This window comes from Mobula birostris, chromosome 8, assembly GCF_030028105.1.
Source record: "Mobula birostris isolate sMobBir1 chromosome 8, sMobBir1.hap1, whole genome shotgun sequence".
Taxonomy (NCBI): Eukaryota; Metazoa; Chordata; class Chondrichthyes; order Myliobatiformes; family Myliobatidae; genus Mobula; species Mobula birostris.
In genome coordinates this window covers 48,940,449-48,956,806 of record NC_092377.1, presented here as the reverse complement: position 1 = coordinate 48,956,806, position 16,358 = coordinate 48,940,449, and the positions used below count along the sequence as shown (strand labels likewise).

The following is a 16,358-nucleotide window of genomic DNA, read 5'->3' as shown; positions in this document are numbered from 1 at the left end:
TGGCAGATGGACTTCAACCCAGATAAGTGTAAAGTGGTTCATTTCGGTAGGTCAAATTTGAAGACAGAATACAACTCTTGGTGGTGTGGAGGTTAAGTGAGATATTGGGGTCCGTGTCCATAGGATATGCAAAGCTGCTGCACAGGTTGACAGGGTTGTTAAGAAGGCGTATGTTGTGTTGGCCTTCATAACCATTGGATTGAGTTCAAGAACTGGGAGGTAATGTTACAGCTATATAAGATCTTGGTCAGACCCAACTTGGAGTACTGTTTTCAGTTCTAGTCACATTCTAGGAAGAATGTGGATACTATAGAGAGATTGCAGAGGAGATTGACAAGGATGTTGCCTGGATTGGAGATTATACCTTATGAGAATAGGTTGAGTGAACTTGACCTTTTCTACTTGGAGTGACGGAGGATGAGAAGTGACCTGGTAGAGGTGTATAAGATGATGAGAGGCATTGATCGTGTGGATAGTCAGAGGCTATTTCCCAGGACTGAAATGGCCAACACGAGGGGGCGTAGTTTTAAGGTGCTTGGAAGTAGGTACAAGCGGGATGTCAGAGGTACGTTTTTCACAAACAGTTTGGTGGGTGAGTCGAATGCACTGCTGGTGGTGGTGGTAGAGGCGGATGCAATATGGTCTTTTAAGAGACTCTTAGAAAGTTACATGGAGCTTAGAAAAATGGAGGGTTATACGGTAGGGAAATTCTAGGCAGTTTCTAGAGTAGGTTACATGGTTGGCACAACATTGTAGGCCGAAGGGCCTGTAATGTGCTGAAGATTTCTATGTTCTATGAAAGGTGATGCTTTCAGGAGGTAATTAAACTCAGCATGACACTAGAATGAAGCATAGGTTACTGAACTAGTAACCTGTAGGTCTAGACTAAATGGCTGGAGTTCAAATTCCTCTGTGCCAACATGGGTATTAAATTCAGTTATTTAAAAAATTGGTGCCCATGAAACTTCTAGATAGTTCAAAGTGCAAAGTACATTTATTATTGAAGTATGTATAGCATATACAACCTTCAGACTCATCTTCTTGCAGGCAGCTACAAAATAAACAATAGAATCCGCAGAAAAACCTCACACAACAAAGACCATTGAACTTCCAATGTATGGAAAAAAGAACAAAGTTCAAAGTAAATTTATTATCAAAGTACACATATGTCACTGTATACATACAATCCTAAGATTCATTTTCTTGTGGGCATACTCAATAACTCAAATCACTTAATAGAATCAATGTAAGACTGCTCCAGTTTGCTGAACCTTTCAGGATACCGCAAAAACGGCAGATCGTTCAGATAGTTCAAAAGCACAACTCCCAAAGGGAAAGTCCAGGATTGCAGTGATTGTAATCCAGGAAAAGTATCTTTAGTAAAATAGTTTGTAGTTTTGTTCGCTGCCCACTAAGTGCCACCATATATCGCCAGTGCCACCTTGGGTGAATAAATTTATAAAGCTCAATGTAGTGTTTTCTAATATATTTCAGGAAATATCTGCTCTTCTTACCCCATCCTATTCTAAGACTACAACATTGACTTTTATTCCACAGACAACAGGGAATGAATTAGACTTGGTACCTTGTTTATAAAATCATTTGATATAGAAATGAAATCTGTTATGCAAATACAAACTTAATGGCTCATGCCACACCAGGCTCATATCATATGGGCAAGTGTGTTAGCACATGCGTGTCGAACATCCCCTTGAACTAAGTAAAGGACGCAGCCATGAAAGCAATTGTTGCTGATTTCACTCCCGCACTCCAGCTGATTTCAGCAGCAGGTTAAGAATATAAGAAATAGGTGTAGGGTTAAGCCACACGGTGCTGTATTATGGCCAATCTGATCTTTCACCTCAACTCTTCTTTCTGACATCCCGGATATCAATTTCCCCTCTAAATTCCTGCAGCAGAGGTGAATGAAGATTTGCAAATGTCAGAGAAAACTATCCACCTCATCTCAGCCTTGTAGCTAACTCTTATCTGAACACTGTGATGAATGGCATTTGGCTCTTTTAGTGTTGAAGAAATCTTGCACTGTTTATTCTATTAAGCCTCACAATCGTCTTGCTTTTCTACAGCAAGAGGTATTTTTTAACATGTCTCGAGTGATGGGGAGAGGAGGTAGGTGAGATAGGGCAGGAGAGTGTCTGTGATGGGACAGGAGGGTGGGTGTGATGGGACAGGAGGATGGGTGTGATGGGACAGGAGAGTGTCTGTGATGGGACAGGGCAGTGGCATTGTCTCTAGTGATGGGACAGGAGAGTGTCTGTGATGGGACAGGCGGGTGTCTGTGATGGGACAGGAGGGTGTCTGTGATGGGACAGGAGGGTGTCTGATGGGACAGGAGGGTGTCTGTGATGGGACAGGACGGTGTCTGTGATGGGACAGGATGGTGACATGCCTCTAGTGATGGGACAGGAGGATGGGTGTGATGGGATAGGAAGTTACATGTCTCTAGTGATGGGACAGGAGGGTGACTGTGATGGGACAGGCGGGTGTCTGTGATGGGACAGGAGGGTGTCTGTGATGGGACAGGAGGGTGTCTGATGGGACAGGAGGGTGTCTGTGATGGGACAGGAGGGTGTCTGATGGGACAGGAGGGTGTCTGTGATGGGACAGGAGGGTGTCTGATGGGACAGGAGGGTGTCTGTGATGGGACAGGACGGTGTCTGTGATGGGACAGGAGAGTGTCTGTGATGGGACAGGACGGCGTCTGTGATGGGACAGGACGGTGTCTGTGATGGGACAGGATGGTGACATGCCTCTAGTGATGGGACAGGAGGATGGGTGTGATGGGATAGGAAGTTACATGTCTCTAGTGATGGGACAGGAGGGTGACTGTGCAGTTTTTGGGGATGGTGTACTCTTCTGCTTATTCAGATTTTCTATGTGCTCCCGATGTTTTACTACTTTCAGTATTTAACTCAGAATCAGTATCTTTATTCAGCTGCTCCCAATCAGCACCCCTTAGGCTCTATCCTTTGATAATTTGCCCTCCCTCATTTAATGCCTCCCCGCAAGAACTGATTTTATCCTTACTAAGAACTATCGTAAAACGTAATGAATTGTGGTCACTTTTCCCAGAAGTGTTCACTCACTTAGAAACATAGAAAACCTACAGCACAATGCAGGCCCTTCGGCCTACAAAGTTGTGCCTACCTTAGAAATTACTAGGCTTCCTATAGCCCTCTATTTTTCTAAGCTTTATGTACGTATCCAGAAGTCTCTTAAAAGACCCTATTGTATCCGCCTCCACCACCGTTGCTGGCAGCCCATTCCACGCACTCACCACTCTCTGAGTAAAAAAACTTATCCCTGACATCTCCTCTGTACCTACTCCCCAGCACCTTAAACCTGTGTCCTCTTGTGGCAACCATTTCAGCCCTGGGAAAAAGCCTCTGACTATCCACAAGATCAATGCCTCTCATCACCTTATACACCTCTGTCAGGTCACCTCTCATCTTCCATCGCTCCAAGGAGAAAAGGCTGAGTTTACTCAACCTGTTTTCATAAGGTGTGCTCCCCAATCCAGGCAACATCCTTGTAAATCTCCTCTGCACCCTTTCTATGGCTTCCACATCCTTCCTGTAGTGAGGCAACCAGAACTGAGCACAGTACTCCAAGTGGGGTCTGACCAGGGTCCTATATAGCTGCAACATTATCTCTCTGCTCCTAAATTCAGTTCCACAATTGATGAAGGCCAATACACCATATGCCTTCTGAACTACAGAGTCAACCTGCGCAGCAGCTTTGAGCGTCCTATGGACTCAGACCCCAAGATCCCTCTGATCCTCCACATTGCCAAGAGTCTTAACATTAATACTATATTCTGCCATCATATTTGACCTACCGAAATGAATCACTTCACAATTACCTGGGTTGAACTCCATCTGCTGCTTCTCAGCTCAGTTTTGCATCCTATCAATGTCCCGCTGTGACCTCTGACAGCCCTCCACACTATCCACAACATCTCTAACCTTTGTGTCAACAGTAAACTTACTAACTCATCCCTCCACTTCCTCATCCAGGTCATTTATAAAAATCATGAAGAGTAAGGGTCCCAGAACAGATCCCTGAGGCACACCACTGGTCACTGACCTCCATGCAGAATATGACCCATCTACAACCACTCTTTGCCTTCTGTAGGCAAGCCAGTTCTGGATCCGCATAGCAATGTCCCCTTGGATCCCATGCCTCTTTACTTTCTCAATAAGCCTTGCATGGGGTACCTTATCAAATACCTTGCTGAAATCCATATACACTGCATCGACTGCTCTTCCTTCATCAATGTATTTAGTCACATCCTCAAAAAATTCAATCAGGCTCGTAAGGCACGACCTGCCCTTGACAAAGCCATGCTGATTATTCCTAATCATATTATACCTCTCCAAATGTTCATAAATCCTGCGTTTCAGGATCTTCTCCATCAACTTACCAACCACTGAAGTAAGACTCACTTATCAGGCTTGTCATCTGGCTTGGCTCATTTTCCAGAATCCTCTATTTTGACTCTCCATATACTGTTTCAAGAACTCCTCTTGGAGGCTCTGAAGAAATCCTGCCCCATCAAAGTCTCGTATATTCAGGATGTCCTAATCAATACCAGAGGAGTTGAAGTCCCAAACTATGACAACCCTATTTTTCTTGCACCTTTCCAAAATCTGTCTACATAATTGTTCCTCCACCTCTGGATGACTTTGGGGGGGGGGGGGGCCTTATAGTATAGTTCCATCAGTGTAATTGAACTTTTATGACTTCAAGCTGCATCAGATTACCTCAGTGGATGAGCCTCCAGTATGTCCTTTCTGAGTACTGCTGTGACATTCTCCTTTATCAGTAGTATAACCCCTCCACCTTTTTTTACCCACTGTCTGTACTGTATGTAAAATAATGAAGCTTAGGAATGTTGAGCTGTCAGTCCTGTCCCTCACACATCCAGGCTCTAGGTTTATTCCATGTACTGATCCAGGCTCTAGGTTTATCCTCCTCATCCATCATTCTGCTAGCATTTAAAAACACACATTTCAGTCCCTTAGTCTCACCGTTATTAGCTTGTCCATTGCTTTCCTTCTTTTTCAGTCTTGTCATACTATCTTTCTTGCAGTTAGCCCTATCACTTGTTGCCCCATTGCTGTGGTTCCTATTCCCTGCCACGCTATTTTAAACCCTCCTGAGTAGCATCAGCAAATCATCCAGCAAGGATGTTGTTTCCCTCCAGTTCAGATGCAAACCATCTTGTTTGTACAAGTCCCACCTGCCTGGAAAGGAGCCCGATGATCCATATATCTAGAGCTGTCCTTTCTAACCAGCTTCTTGACCATGTGATGAACTGCAATGTGCATCTATTTTTCACCTCACTTGCACGTGGTATGAGTAGTAGTCCTGAGATTAGTTCTGGCAGTCCTGCTTTTACCTGGCTCCTTGAAGTCCCTTGCAGGACCTCATCCCTGTTCCTGCTTATGTCATTGGTACTTATATGGACTATGACCTTCCCTCTCAGAATGTCATGTACCCACTACGAGGAATTGAGACATTCTTGATCCTATCACTTGGGAGGTGACACCTCATCATGGAGTCTCAACTGCAGTGACAGAAACACCTACCTGCACCCCTTGCGATTTACTGTCCTATCATTATTGCTCTGTCTGACCTCCTTGCCTCAGAGCTGGACACATTGCCACTCACTCAGCTGCTGGTGCTGGCCTCTGAAAGATCAAACCCCTCAACAGTATCCAAAGAGGTATACGGATTACTGAAGGGAATGGCCACAGGGAATTCTGCACTATCTGCTTACCTCCCTTACTGTTCATCAGGCTGTTACAGATTTCTTTGTCCTGTGACCATTACAATAGCTTGGACTGTTTGGTTTCTTAAAATATGAAGTATTGTTTCAGTTAGTCTTTCATTTTATCACAACCAAATAATAACAATTTAATTTGAAATATTTTAATTTCTGAACGTTCTGTAAGTTTTGCAATTTTCTCCCAGCCACTATTGTCATTTATGTTTGCTGTCGTACGTGATGTAGTAAACCAGCCTTGGTTAAGTTTTTCACTATTGTATTGTAGTTTTTCTTATTAGTTAAATTATGCTTCTTCATCACTGAACACCAGTGCATTGAAAAATCCTGACGGGTTTGGGTGAGAGCAGATGGTAGACCCTTGGGGTAGCTGCTTTATGCTGGTACTGTAGTTGATTAAGACACTGGATTAAGAGTCAGTAGCAGACTTAAGCAAATTTATTCAAACATCTTCTTTGTTGCAATTTCAAATATATCTCCTGACTATAACTTACAGAGGGCATTGGTAAGCATCAGATAACTATTCAGTTGGGGAGAACAACTTAAGGACCATTGATTCCTGTTATGTTATTACAGGAGTAATTCACGCTATTCATTTAGGTACCTTGAGATGATTCACTATGTAGCTTGCTCTAAGTTCAATAAGAAGTGAGGTTTTGTTGATCATCTTGTTAAGAACTATGTTTGCTAGCACCCAGTTTTCCTTTTCTGCTACATTTATTAAAAAACTACAATTTCCCCATCATTTCTTCCTCGAGAGACCGACGTGACATGGGCATTGGTAACCAGCTATCTTTTGATATTTGCCCAAGATGCTTGTTTTGTGTTGCTGCCTGGACGGAGATTCTTAGTAATGGAAACCACAGACTTAGTCAGCAGAGGTTACTGAATACCAGCAGAGACTAATGAGTGCCCCAGTGATTGAAGTCTCTATATTAAACTGGTTCATAATACGACTGAGCTAAGTCCCCTGCAGTGATGATGCTCCAAATGGCAGAGTTGGAATAGTGTTGGGAAATTGAGTGGTTAATCATCCATTATGCAATTATGCTTCTAGTAGAAAGGCTGAAAGAAATGAGAGTCAAAGCAAATTGGAAAATGCATGGAATTTGTTATGAAAACATCATAAGTTTGAGGTATTGGTTCACTTAAAGCTGCAAATCTCAGTCTTAGGACCTTCACAGTAATCAAATGTAGAAAGTCAGTCAAGGAACATGCACTCATTTTCTTCAACCTTCTGAGAATGTTTCAATCAAAATGCGCATTCTGGGTTTCTCTTATTAATGGCTTACAGATATATATTTATAACTTTAAATATAATATTTTCTATATTTTATCAACAAGCAGTTAGGGTAAAGCGTGGAGATCCAAATAAAGTCCAGGGGTGGGTCCTGGGGCCTACTTACTACCAGGACTGCCCAGTCCCATTGAATACCTTTTGGGTGCAGAGCATCAACTTATCCAGTTGTTCCTCAAACAGAAACATTAAGTGTGTGTGGGCACGAACTTTGCAAGCCTACTCTTAGTCTGACAGAGGACAATCTCCCTCATGAAACCAAATGAGTTTTTTAGTACTTTCCCAGTAAATTCTTATGATATTGTAAAGAAAGTAGTGAAGGCAATTAAAATGCACAACTGCTGAGATAGCATCCCACATTGATGTACGGTATGTGCGAGAAGCTTATCCCTTTATCCCTTTATCCCATCTCTCTTCCAGTTATTCTAAAATAACTGAAACAACTTTAAAATAATAACATCCATATTTTTAAAATTACCACTTTCCACTTACACCCTTTTCCATTATTAACGCACATTCTTCAAGCTTGGGAAGCCAAGACTAAAATTTTGGATTTACATATTTATGCTCCTTAAGATTATATGCAAAATATCACGATTGAGAATACCAGATCTATTAGACAGAGAAAAACATTTTTGCATCATGCCAAAATGAAGGAAGGAAATCAAGTACTGGTAAAATGTTAACAGGTTTTTTAAAGACATTTGTCACCCCCTGTAGAAAGCATTTACTGAAGATGATAAATAATTAAAATGCAAAATATTGCATTTCTGTTTGCATCATAGACCACCAGTTGGGTTAGATACAACCCAGCTGTATTCCATGCTGTTATAACTCTGCTACCGCAGGACTTGGCAGCACAAATATTCATGTTTTAGTAAGTAAGTTTATGAAAGCTCAGTTGCTGTAGATTTAAAGAAGTAAAAGTGATTAAATATGACATTGAACAGATGGAGACTATCCACTTGCCTGATGTATCTGGCTCTAATTATATTATCGTTGGTTTCGCCTGCCTTGGAGGTGGTGTTTCCAGGGGCTGATTTACAGTCATTTATAAAACACCTGTTTGGGAAAACTATCTGCCGATAGCCAATTTAAAGCAAAAACAAAAATCACAGATGTGCTTTCTTTGTGTCAGCACACTGTAAATATAAGTTAAAAGAGGAGATGGGTGAGGAAATGGTAAACATTTGTCTAGTCCTCCCCATCCCCACAGAATCATGTAAAATCATGGGTTTTACATGATTTCAGGAGCAATTTTGCTTTATTCTAATGGAATTAATTTTAAATGCAACTTTCAAGCTGAGATTTGACATTGGGGTAAGTATGTGTGCATGGACTCTCTATTCAGTGTTGTTGGAAACATTATTTTTGACTGATGTATATCTGTTTTTGAAGGTTTTGCTCGTGTTGGATTCCAGAACACAAGAAACTTTCATTTTAAAAGTAAGCAACTTGCAAATATTTTAATTCATTGCATCTTTGTGGCTGAATTCTAAAACTGTGGGTGTTACTTAATTCTCTGTGCATTCTCAATAAATCCTTCTTCAAGATCTTAACCTTCACTTCACTACCACCTTTTCCCAAAAACAATTCGAGTCTTAATTATCCTGCCGTAATGATGAAAGCATGTGAGGAATTGCACCGGTGCCTGCTTAAGCTGTTGGTTAATGACAACCTCTTTGCCCAATGACGTCCAATGTTGAAGCCAGAATGTTTGCAACTTTGCCATCCTATAGTCACTTGTTCCCTTAATAGCCCAGATGAGAACAGATGGACAATCCCGTAGATGGTCTTGCTGTTTGATTTATGTCAAGTCCCACTCCAAATAATAAAGAGGCTAATGGAATGCCGGCCTGGAGTGGGCATAGTGCTGCAGCAATAGAAAGTAATGGTTAGGCTATACATGAAGTTCCGTGAACAATTCTGAGCACTATTCTTTAGGAAGAATACATTGGCCCTGAAAAATTGTGCAGGATAGACTTGTCAGAATGATATATGCACTCCAGAAGATAAACTGTGAGGAGAGATTACAAAATATAGAGTTGCGTTCTTGGTAATTTGGACGATCAAGAAGTGACTTGATCAGAACTTCTCAGGATCAGAAGGATAATGCAGAAGGTAGAAAGAATAAAAACGGCTTGGTTTGGAAAAACTCTTCTGGTTGGGGAGTATTGGACATGGGGAGGAGGTGCAGATGGTAATCATGGCTGTAGTCTCTGAAATCTAGACCGACTAATTGTGGAAATGAAATATAGAAGAGCTTCTTCTGGAAAAGTATGGGAAAATTATGAAAACTGTAATTGATGCCAGATAATTTATTAAATATTAAATCTGAGAGTGATAGATTTCTGTTAGCCAACAGTACTAAGGAATAAGGGGCAAAGGTGAATTTGAGTAATTGATCAACTGAAAATTTTATTACATGGTGGAATATAATTGAGACATAAAATGGCCTACTCCTGATCCTATGAATTTAATGCATAATCCAGGTTGAATTTCATTACAGAAATTGTCTATTAAAATCTAGCTTATCTCCTCAGATGGTCATAACGATCTCACAGCATTACTCTGAAGAGCATGGGACTTGTCCCAGCAAACTGTCCAATATTTACTTTCCATCTAAGGTCACTGGAACACATTACAAGGTGATTTCTGTGGACCTTGCTCAGTGCAAATTGGATCCCATACTTCTAGGCATTATAAAAGTGAAATGCAGTACTTCACAGATAGTTCATTACCTATAATACACTTTAGAACAGCTGCTGGTTGTGTAAGATGCTATATAACCATTGTCTTAGTTTTGTATAACTTATATATATTCTTTTAAAGCCATAAGTTCCATTTTGTTATGTCTTACTTTGAAAGTTGAGAAGAATTTGTATACTAAACATTAGAGGTTTAGAATAAAAATTTTAAATATTACACATTTAATGTTTCTCATGCTTATTAGACAGGGAATTGGTATGAAACGTCAGATAATTGAAATGTGCATCATTTTTGTGTGGGTGGAGGAAGATGAAAGTGAGGCCTGGTGAAAGTATTATTCTTTCACCTGTAGAACATGTCTAAATACAGCTCGGCAGATGGGATAGAAGCTTTGTCTCTGTCTCTCTTCTTAACAGCTGTTATCCTAAGTGAAATTAGCCTGGACAGACTCAACTCATTCCCAGCAGCACAAATCTCCCCATAATTCATCACTAATTGACATTAACTGGGCAATCTCACACTAAGATGCTATAAGGATGGCTGTTTTGAGCAGTGGAAATATACATATGAGGTAGGGAGTATTCTTTTGAATTTGTATGTTTCTGCAACAAACTCTTCAACCTGAACTGCGGAGGGTAAAGCTGAAAGAAAAATCATCTTCCTCTGTTCATTCTTGATCTTGGTAACATATAGATATTGATTTAATTTTGGAATGAACTTCCTATTTGGCAGCAAAACATAAATAAAATAATTTGCTTCTGTTATAATAGATCAATTTTAACAAGAATATTGTAGCATCTTAGTCAAAATAGTTCTTTGTTTTGGGATTTAATTGATTAAGTATTTGCAATTGTTGTGGATTTCCAGCATGCTTTGGAACTGTTTTTCTCTGCTCTTGGTTACCTTTGTCCCTGTACATACAGATTTTGTTGCATTTACACCCGGTATCCCGTGGTTTGCATTTCCCAAAGATGTTGATTTGATTTTACTCGCACTGCATTTCAATCAGCAGAGCTGCCATGTTGGGAGTTACACCAGCTGCAGATTTTCTGGAGATAGGGCACTGCATAGCCTTGGCATGTTCCCTGGCTTTTACTAGAGAGCTCATCTGGTGAGAGTAGGGCGTGAAAAAAAGACTGTGGCATGATATGCAATCAACTTGGCTGGTGGCCTTGGCTGGCCAAAATAAAAATTCTTTTAAATTTTTAACAGAAATTGCACAGAACTTGAAGCAATTCAGATATTTGCATAGATAATAACAGAACTGGCCTAAAACAAACATTGTGTGCTGCTGCAATGTAAAGTCCAAAAATTTTGCTTAAGGTGTAAGAGTCAGAAGCTAATGAAACCATTTCCTTTGAAATTTCCATCATAGTTCAATCATAAACACAGGGAGGCCTGACCATTGATTAATAGGTGGTTGGAATTTTGACTCAGTTACATATTCTTGATATCTGATTGTCAATAAACTCAAATATTTGCAATCAGCAATCCATAGTTTAGGATTATAAGATTTGACTTAGTTGAGATCATCGATCTGATAGCAGACAAGATAGTTAATTGGGACTTTGCTGCAGAATATGTGAACAGGATCCTCTGATACCTAGCACATTATAGAATGAGAAAGTTTATTCAATTGTATTTTGCAGATATCCTTAAAATGTTTACAAATTCTGGGTTATATATCCAAGAGTTTGAGTTGAAACTATTTTAAGTTAGAAGTATTTTTTCTTTGACAACCAAGAGAAAATCGTCAGATGCTGGAAATCAAAATAATACACACAAAATGGTGGAGGAACTCAGCAGGTCAGGCAACATTAATGGAAAAGAGTAAACAGTCGAGGTTTCAAGGCGAAACCCTTCATCAGGACCCCTGTTCTTTTTTCTTTGATTTTATTAAGGAAAACTAAATATTTGTTCTCCCTTTAAAATGGCAGATAAGTTCTAGTATTAATTCACTGTTACATCTGACAACAAGAAAAGATGGGAATTGGGGGAATTAATTTCCAATGGCAGGAATTGTACTGAGCTCAGAGGAAGGTACTTGAAGGTTAAACATGTCATCTCAGGATATCACTACAACGCTTCCTTAAGATGGTTGTAGGCCCAACCATGTCAGCTGTTTCATCAATCACTTTTCAACTTTCAGGAGCAGAAGTGGGGATGTTTCTGAAATTGCATTATGTTCAATTTCATTTGCAAATTCTCAGATAATGAGATTTTACAAGTTTCCATGAAGCAACACCCAAACAGCATTCATGTTGGAGCTATCATACATAGCACCCATGGGCGAAACATGGATCAGTGGGAGCAGAGCGAAAATCAACTCCTCTTGGCATTCAGTGCTATTATCAACACCAGTTCCCCAGCAACAAATGTTGGATCATCCACATAGCTATTGATTAAAATAACTGCAAAGAGGAGGCTCGAGGCTGGATATCCTGTGGCACGTAATTTTTGTGCTGTTTTCCCAAATCTTTGTACTATTTACAAGACTTATCAGGATTGTGATGAGATGCTGTCTACATTCGTGACTATGTGCAGTTCCAAAATGCTCATTAGATAATTGCTCCCAACCAGGAAACAGTATCTGTTTGATTGACATGCAGCCACTGCTTAAGTTTGGCTAATGGGCTGTAGCAATGACAATATCTGCTGCATTAACTCTCCAACATTTTGACCGTATTCCCCCGAGAGGACTGGGAGAACAGAACTGTTGAAGCAACCCAAATACCCATGGATGTAGAAATAAAGGGCCAAAAGTCACCCTGTAATTCTCTGAAGCAGTCAGTGCCAAGGCAGCTGAATACATAACCAAATGATGGAGCCATGACTTCTAACCCCATATTAAGGCACTTTCCTGATGTTCACCCAGCCAATTGTGTCCTTTACACATGATTCCCAGTTTCTGGCCCTCCTGTGCCTTCACTTCCTAGCTCACAAAGTTCAAGGTAAATTTATTATCAAAGTACATATATGTCACCAAATAAAACCCTGAGATTTGTTTTTTTGCTGGCATGCATAGTAGATCCAAGAAACACAATAGAATCAATGAAAACTGCATCCTACAGGATGGACAAACAACCAATGTACAAAAGGCATCAAACTGTGCAAATAGAAAGAGAAAATAATAATAATTAATAAATAAGCAATAAATATAAGCAAGAACATAAGATGAAACACAGAAACATAGAAAACCTACAGCACAATACAGGCCCTTTGGCCCACAAAGCTGTGCTGAACATGTCCCTACCTCAGAAATGAAGAGTCCTTGAAAGTTAGTTCGTAGGATGTGGGAGCAGTTCAGTGATCGAGCATGAACTTATTTTCTCTGGTTCAAGAGCCTGATGACTGAGGGTCAAGAACTGTTCCTGAATCTGGTGCTGTAGGTCCTGAGGCTCCTGTACTTCCTGATGGTAGCAGTGAGAAGTGAGCATAGGCTAGGTGGCAGAGGTCCTTGATGATGGATGCCCCTTCCAGCGACAGTGCTTTGTGTAGATGTACTCAGTGGTGGGAGGGCTTTACCTGTGATAGACTGGGCTGTATAAGATTTTCCGTTCAAGGGCATTGGTGTTTCCATACCAGGCCGTGATGCAAGCAGTCAATATACTCTCCACCACATATCTATAGGAGTTTGTCAAGTTTTTAATGTCGTTCCAAATCTTTGGAGACGTCTATGGAAGTAGAGGCGCTGCCATGCTTTCTTCATGCATGCTGGACCCAGGACAGATCCTCTGAAATGATATCACAGAGGAATTTGAAGTTGCCAATCCACTCCATCTCTGATTCCTCCCCCCATGAGGGCTGGCTTATGGACCTCCAGTTTCCTTCCCCTGAAGTCAATAATAAGCTGCTTTAACTTGCTGATATTGAATGAGAGGTTGTTGTTATGACATCACTCAACCAGATTTTTCAGTCTCCCTTCTATATACTGATTTGTCACTATCCTTGATTCAGCCAACGACTGTGGTGTCTTTGGTAAACTTAAGTATAAGCTGTGCTTAGCCTCACAGTCCTAAGCATAAAGCAACTAGAGCAGAGTCTAAGTACACATCCTTGAGATGCACCTGTGCTGAGGGAGATTATGGAGGAGATGTTACCGATCTGAACTGACTGGGCTATTGAGGCCGAGGTTTGAAGCTTATTGATGAGTGTTGATTGCCAAGCTATAGTCGGGGGAAAAAAATGCCTCCTGATGTATGCATCTTTGCTGTCCAGATGTTCCAGGGTTAACTGAAAAGCCAATTAAGTGGCGTCTGTGTACCGATAGGCAAATTGGAGCAGATCCTAGTCGCTTCTCAGTCAGGAGTTGATATGTTTCACCACCAACCTCTCAAACCACTTCATCACTGTGGACGTAAGTGCTACTGGATGATAGTCATTGAAGCAGGTTACTCCATTCTTCATGTGCACCGGTACAATTGAGGCCTGCTTGAAGCAGATTGGTACCTGCCAAAGCAGGAGGTTGAAGATGTCAGTGAACACGACAGCCAGTTGATCAGGACAGGTCTTTAATATCCAGCCAGGTACCTCATCTAGGCAGGATGTTTTCCGTGGGTTCATCCTCTTGAAAGGTCTTGTCACGTCAGCCTCAGAGAATGAAACCACAGGGTCATTGGGGATTGTGGCAGTTCTGGTTTCCTCCATGTTTTGATGGTCGAAGTGAGCATGAAGGCATTGAACTAATCTGGTAGCGGCCTTATTGACACCTATATTGCTTGGTTTCACCTTGTAAGAGGTAATAGCATTCAAGCCCTGCCACATCTGTCAAGCATCTCCCAGTGACTCAAGATTGGTCCAGAATTGCCACTTTGCATGTGACTTCACTTTCTGGGGATTGTACCAGACCTCTTGTATCTGTCTTAGTTGCTGGACCTGAATGCCACTGATGTGGCCCTCAGCAGATTGCAGATCCTATGGTTTATCCAGAGCTTCTGGTTGGGAAAGACTCTGAATAGTTTTGTGGGCACACTCATCTACGACTGTTTTAATAAAGTCCGTAACAGCCTTGGTGTGGTCATTCAGATCCTCAAATGAGTCCTTGAACATGGCCTAGTGCACTGACTCCAAGCAATCCCATAATCCATATGTACTGTATATTTAGAAGTTTTCTAAGCAGCCTGCAACATGTTACCATGGGTCACCTGTGCCACCTTGGCAAATCTTGGAACAAGATGTCAGTCTGTCATGTGCCTAACTCATCCTCCCACTTCAGAGGCTGGGGATGGACTTTGTCACAAGGTAGTGAATGGGCTACTGCTATTACTTATGTTCTTTTAAGAATGTTTAGCAGCCTGGCTCATGACTAATTATCTAACCTGTGAAATAGTCCAAATTAAAAAATGAAATAGCCTTGAAGAATCCTGTGATCAATGCTTCAGTGCATTAATGCAATTTATATGGATAAGGATTGGTCATCTGTGCACAGCCTGAAAAAAGTACATAAACCTTTGATTAGCTTGTAGTTTTTAGTATAATTTACTGTTGGCATATGTTCTGAGGAAAATAAAGTATTATTCTGATGACTTAGTTGAGAGAGAGGCAAATAAAAATATTGACCCATGTAATTGATTTTAATGGCAGCTCAGTGCATCCTCTGTGCATTGGAGAGTAGCCAAGTGCCATCAGTTAGGCCTTGGGAAGCTTAAGGGACTGAAGAGAAGATGAGGAGGACTAACTGGTTTTCCAAAAGCACAGGGTAGCGCAAATAGATTTGTCTGGTGGATAAGTGCAGAGCACAGCGTGTTCTAAAGCAACAGAAGGAATAACTGACCTTTCTGTTCTTTGTCAGAGTCTAAGGAAAAGCAGCGAGTGCAGCAGGAACAAAAAAACCATCATTCCCCACTGTGTGCCTAACATGGTGCAACTGAAGAAGCAAATAGTGTCTGATGACTCCATCTTTCTTTTGCTGCAACATGCCGAAGGTGGGTATTGATTTTCATTCCCTTAATATCTTACCTTTATCATTCAGTAACATAGATCATACTACTAATCATTGACAGGTCAACCATTGACGAATAGCCCAGATACTTCTCGTCATGATTTGACCAGACATTAGTCATGATCAACGATGTTATTTGGTGCATAGCAGCTACTTTCTACACCTGCCACCCGATATTGGCTGCTTTCCTTAAACAACATGGTGACATCTATGCTCAGGTGCTGGAAATTTGAAACAAAAGCAGTAAACATTGGAAACACTCAGCAGGTCAGCAGCATCTGTGGAAAGAGAAACTGAGTTAATACCTTAGATCGACGACCCCTTGTTTGACTGTTTGACATATCCAGTGATATTCACCCACAGTAAACAAGGGTTAAACCTCTCTGCAATAAGGTGGTGTCAACTTGGATGCCCATCTTTGCACATGATATATAATGAAGCTTCCTTGCATCCTTTTTTGGCTATCACCCAATTAGACGCTGGCGCTGTATGTAGTGCCAGAAAAAGGACAAACTCTTATTTCTGGGCGCAGGTTTCTGGCAGTGTTATTTTAGGGCACTTAGCATGGGTAATAAATGCTGGTCTAGCTGACAACACCTCCC

At 41.1% G+C, this 16,358-nt stretch overlaps 1 protein-coding gene across 5 annotated transcripts in view; it reads left to right on the top strand.

Moving 5' to 3' along the window:
- rps6kc1 (ribosomal protein S6 kinase polypeptide 1) overlaps positions 1-16,358 on the top strand; it is a 178,060-nt gene that overhangs the window by 110,365 nt on the left and 51,337 nt on the right. For all 5 annotated transcript variants that reach the window (XR_011886825.1, XR_011886824.1, XR_011886826.1 and 2 more), the window contains 2 exons: positions 8,505-8,552; positions 15,607-15,739. Coding sequence is in view for 2 of the 5 variants with exons in the window: in XM_072265149.1 (XP_072121250.1) it covers positions 8,505-8,552; positions 15,607-15,739 (181 nt within the window). In the remaining 3 variants the exon portion in view is untranslated. The remainder of the gene's footprint in view (positions 1-8,504; positions 8,553-15,606; positions 15,740-16,358) is intronic.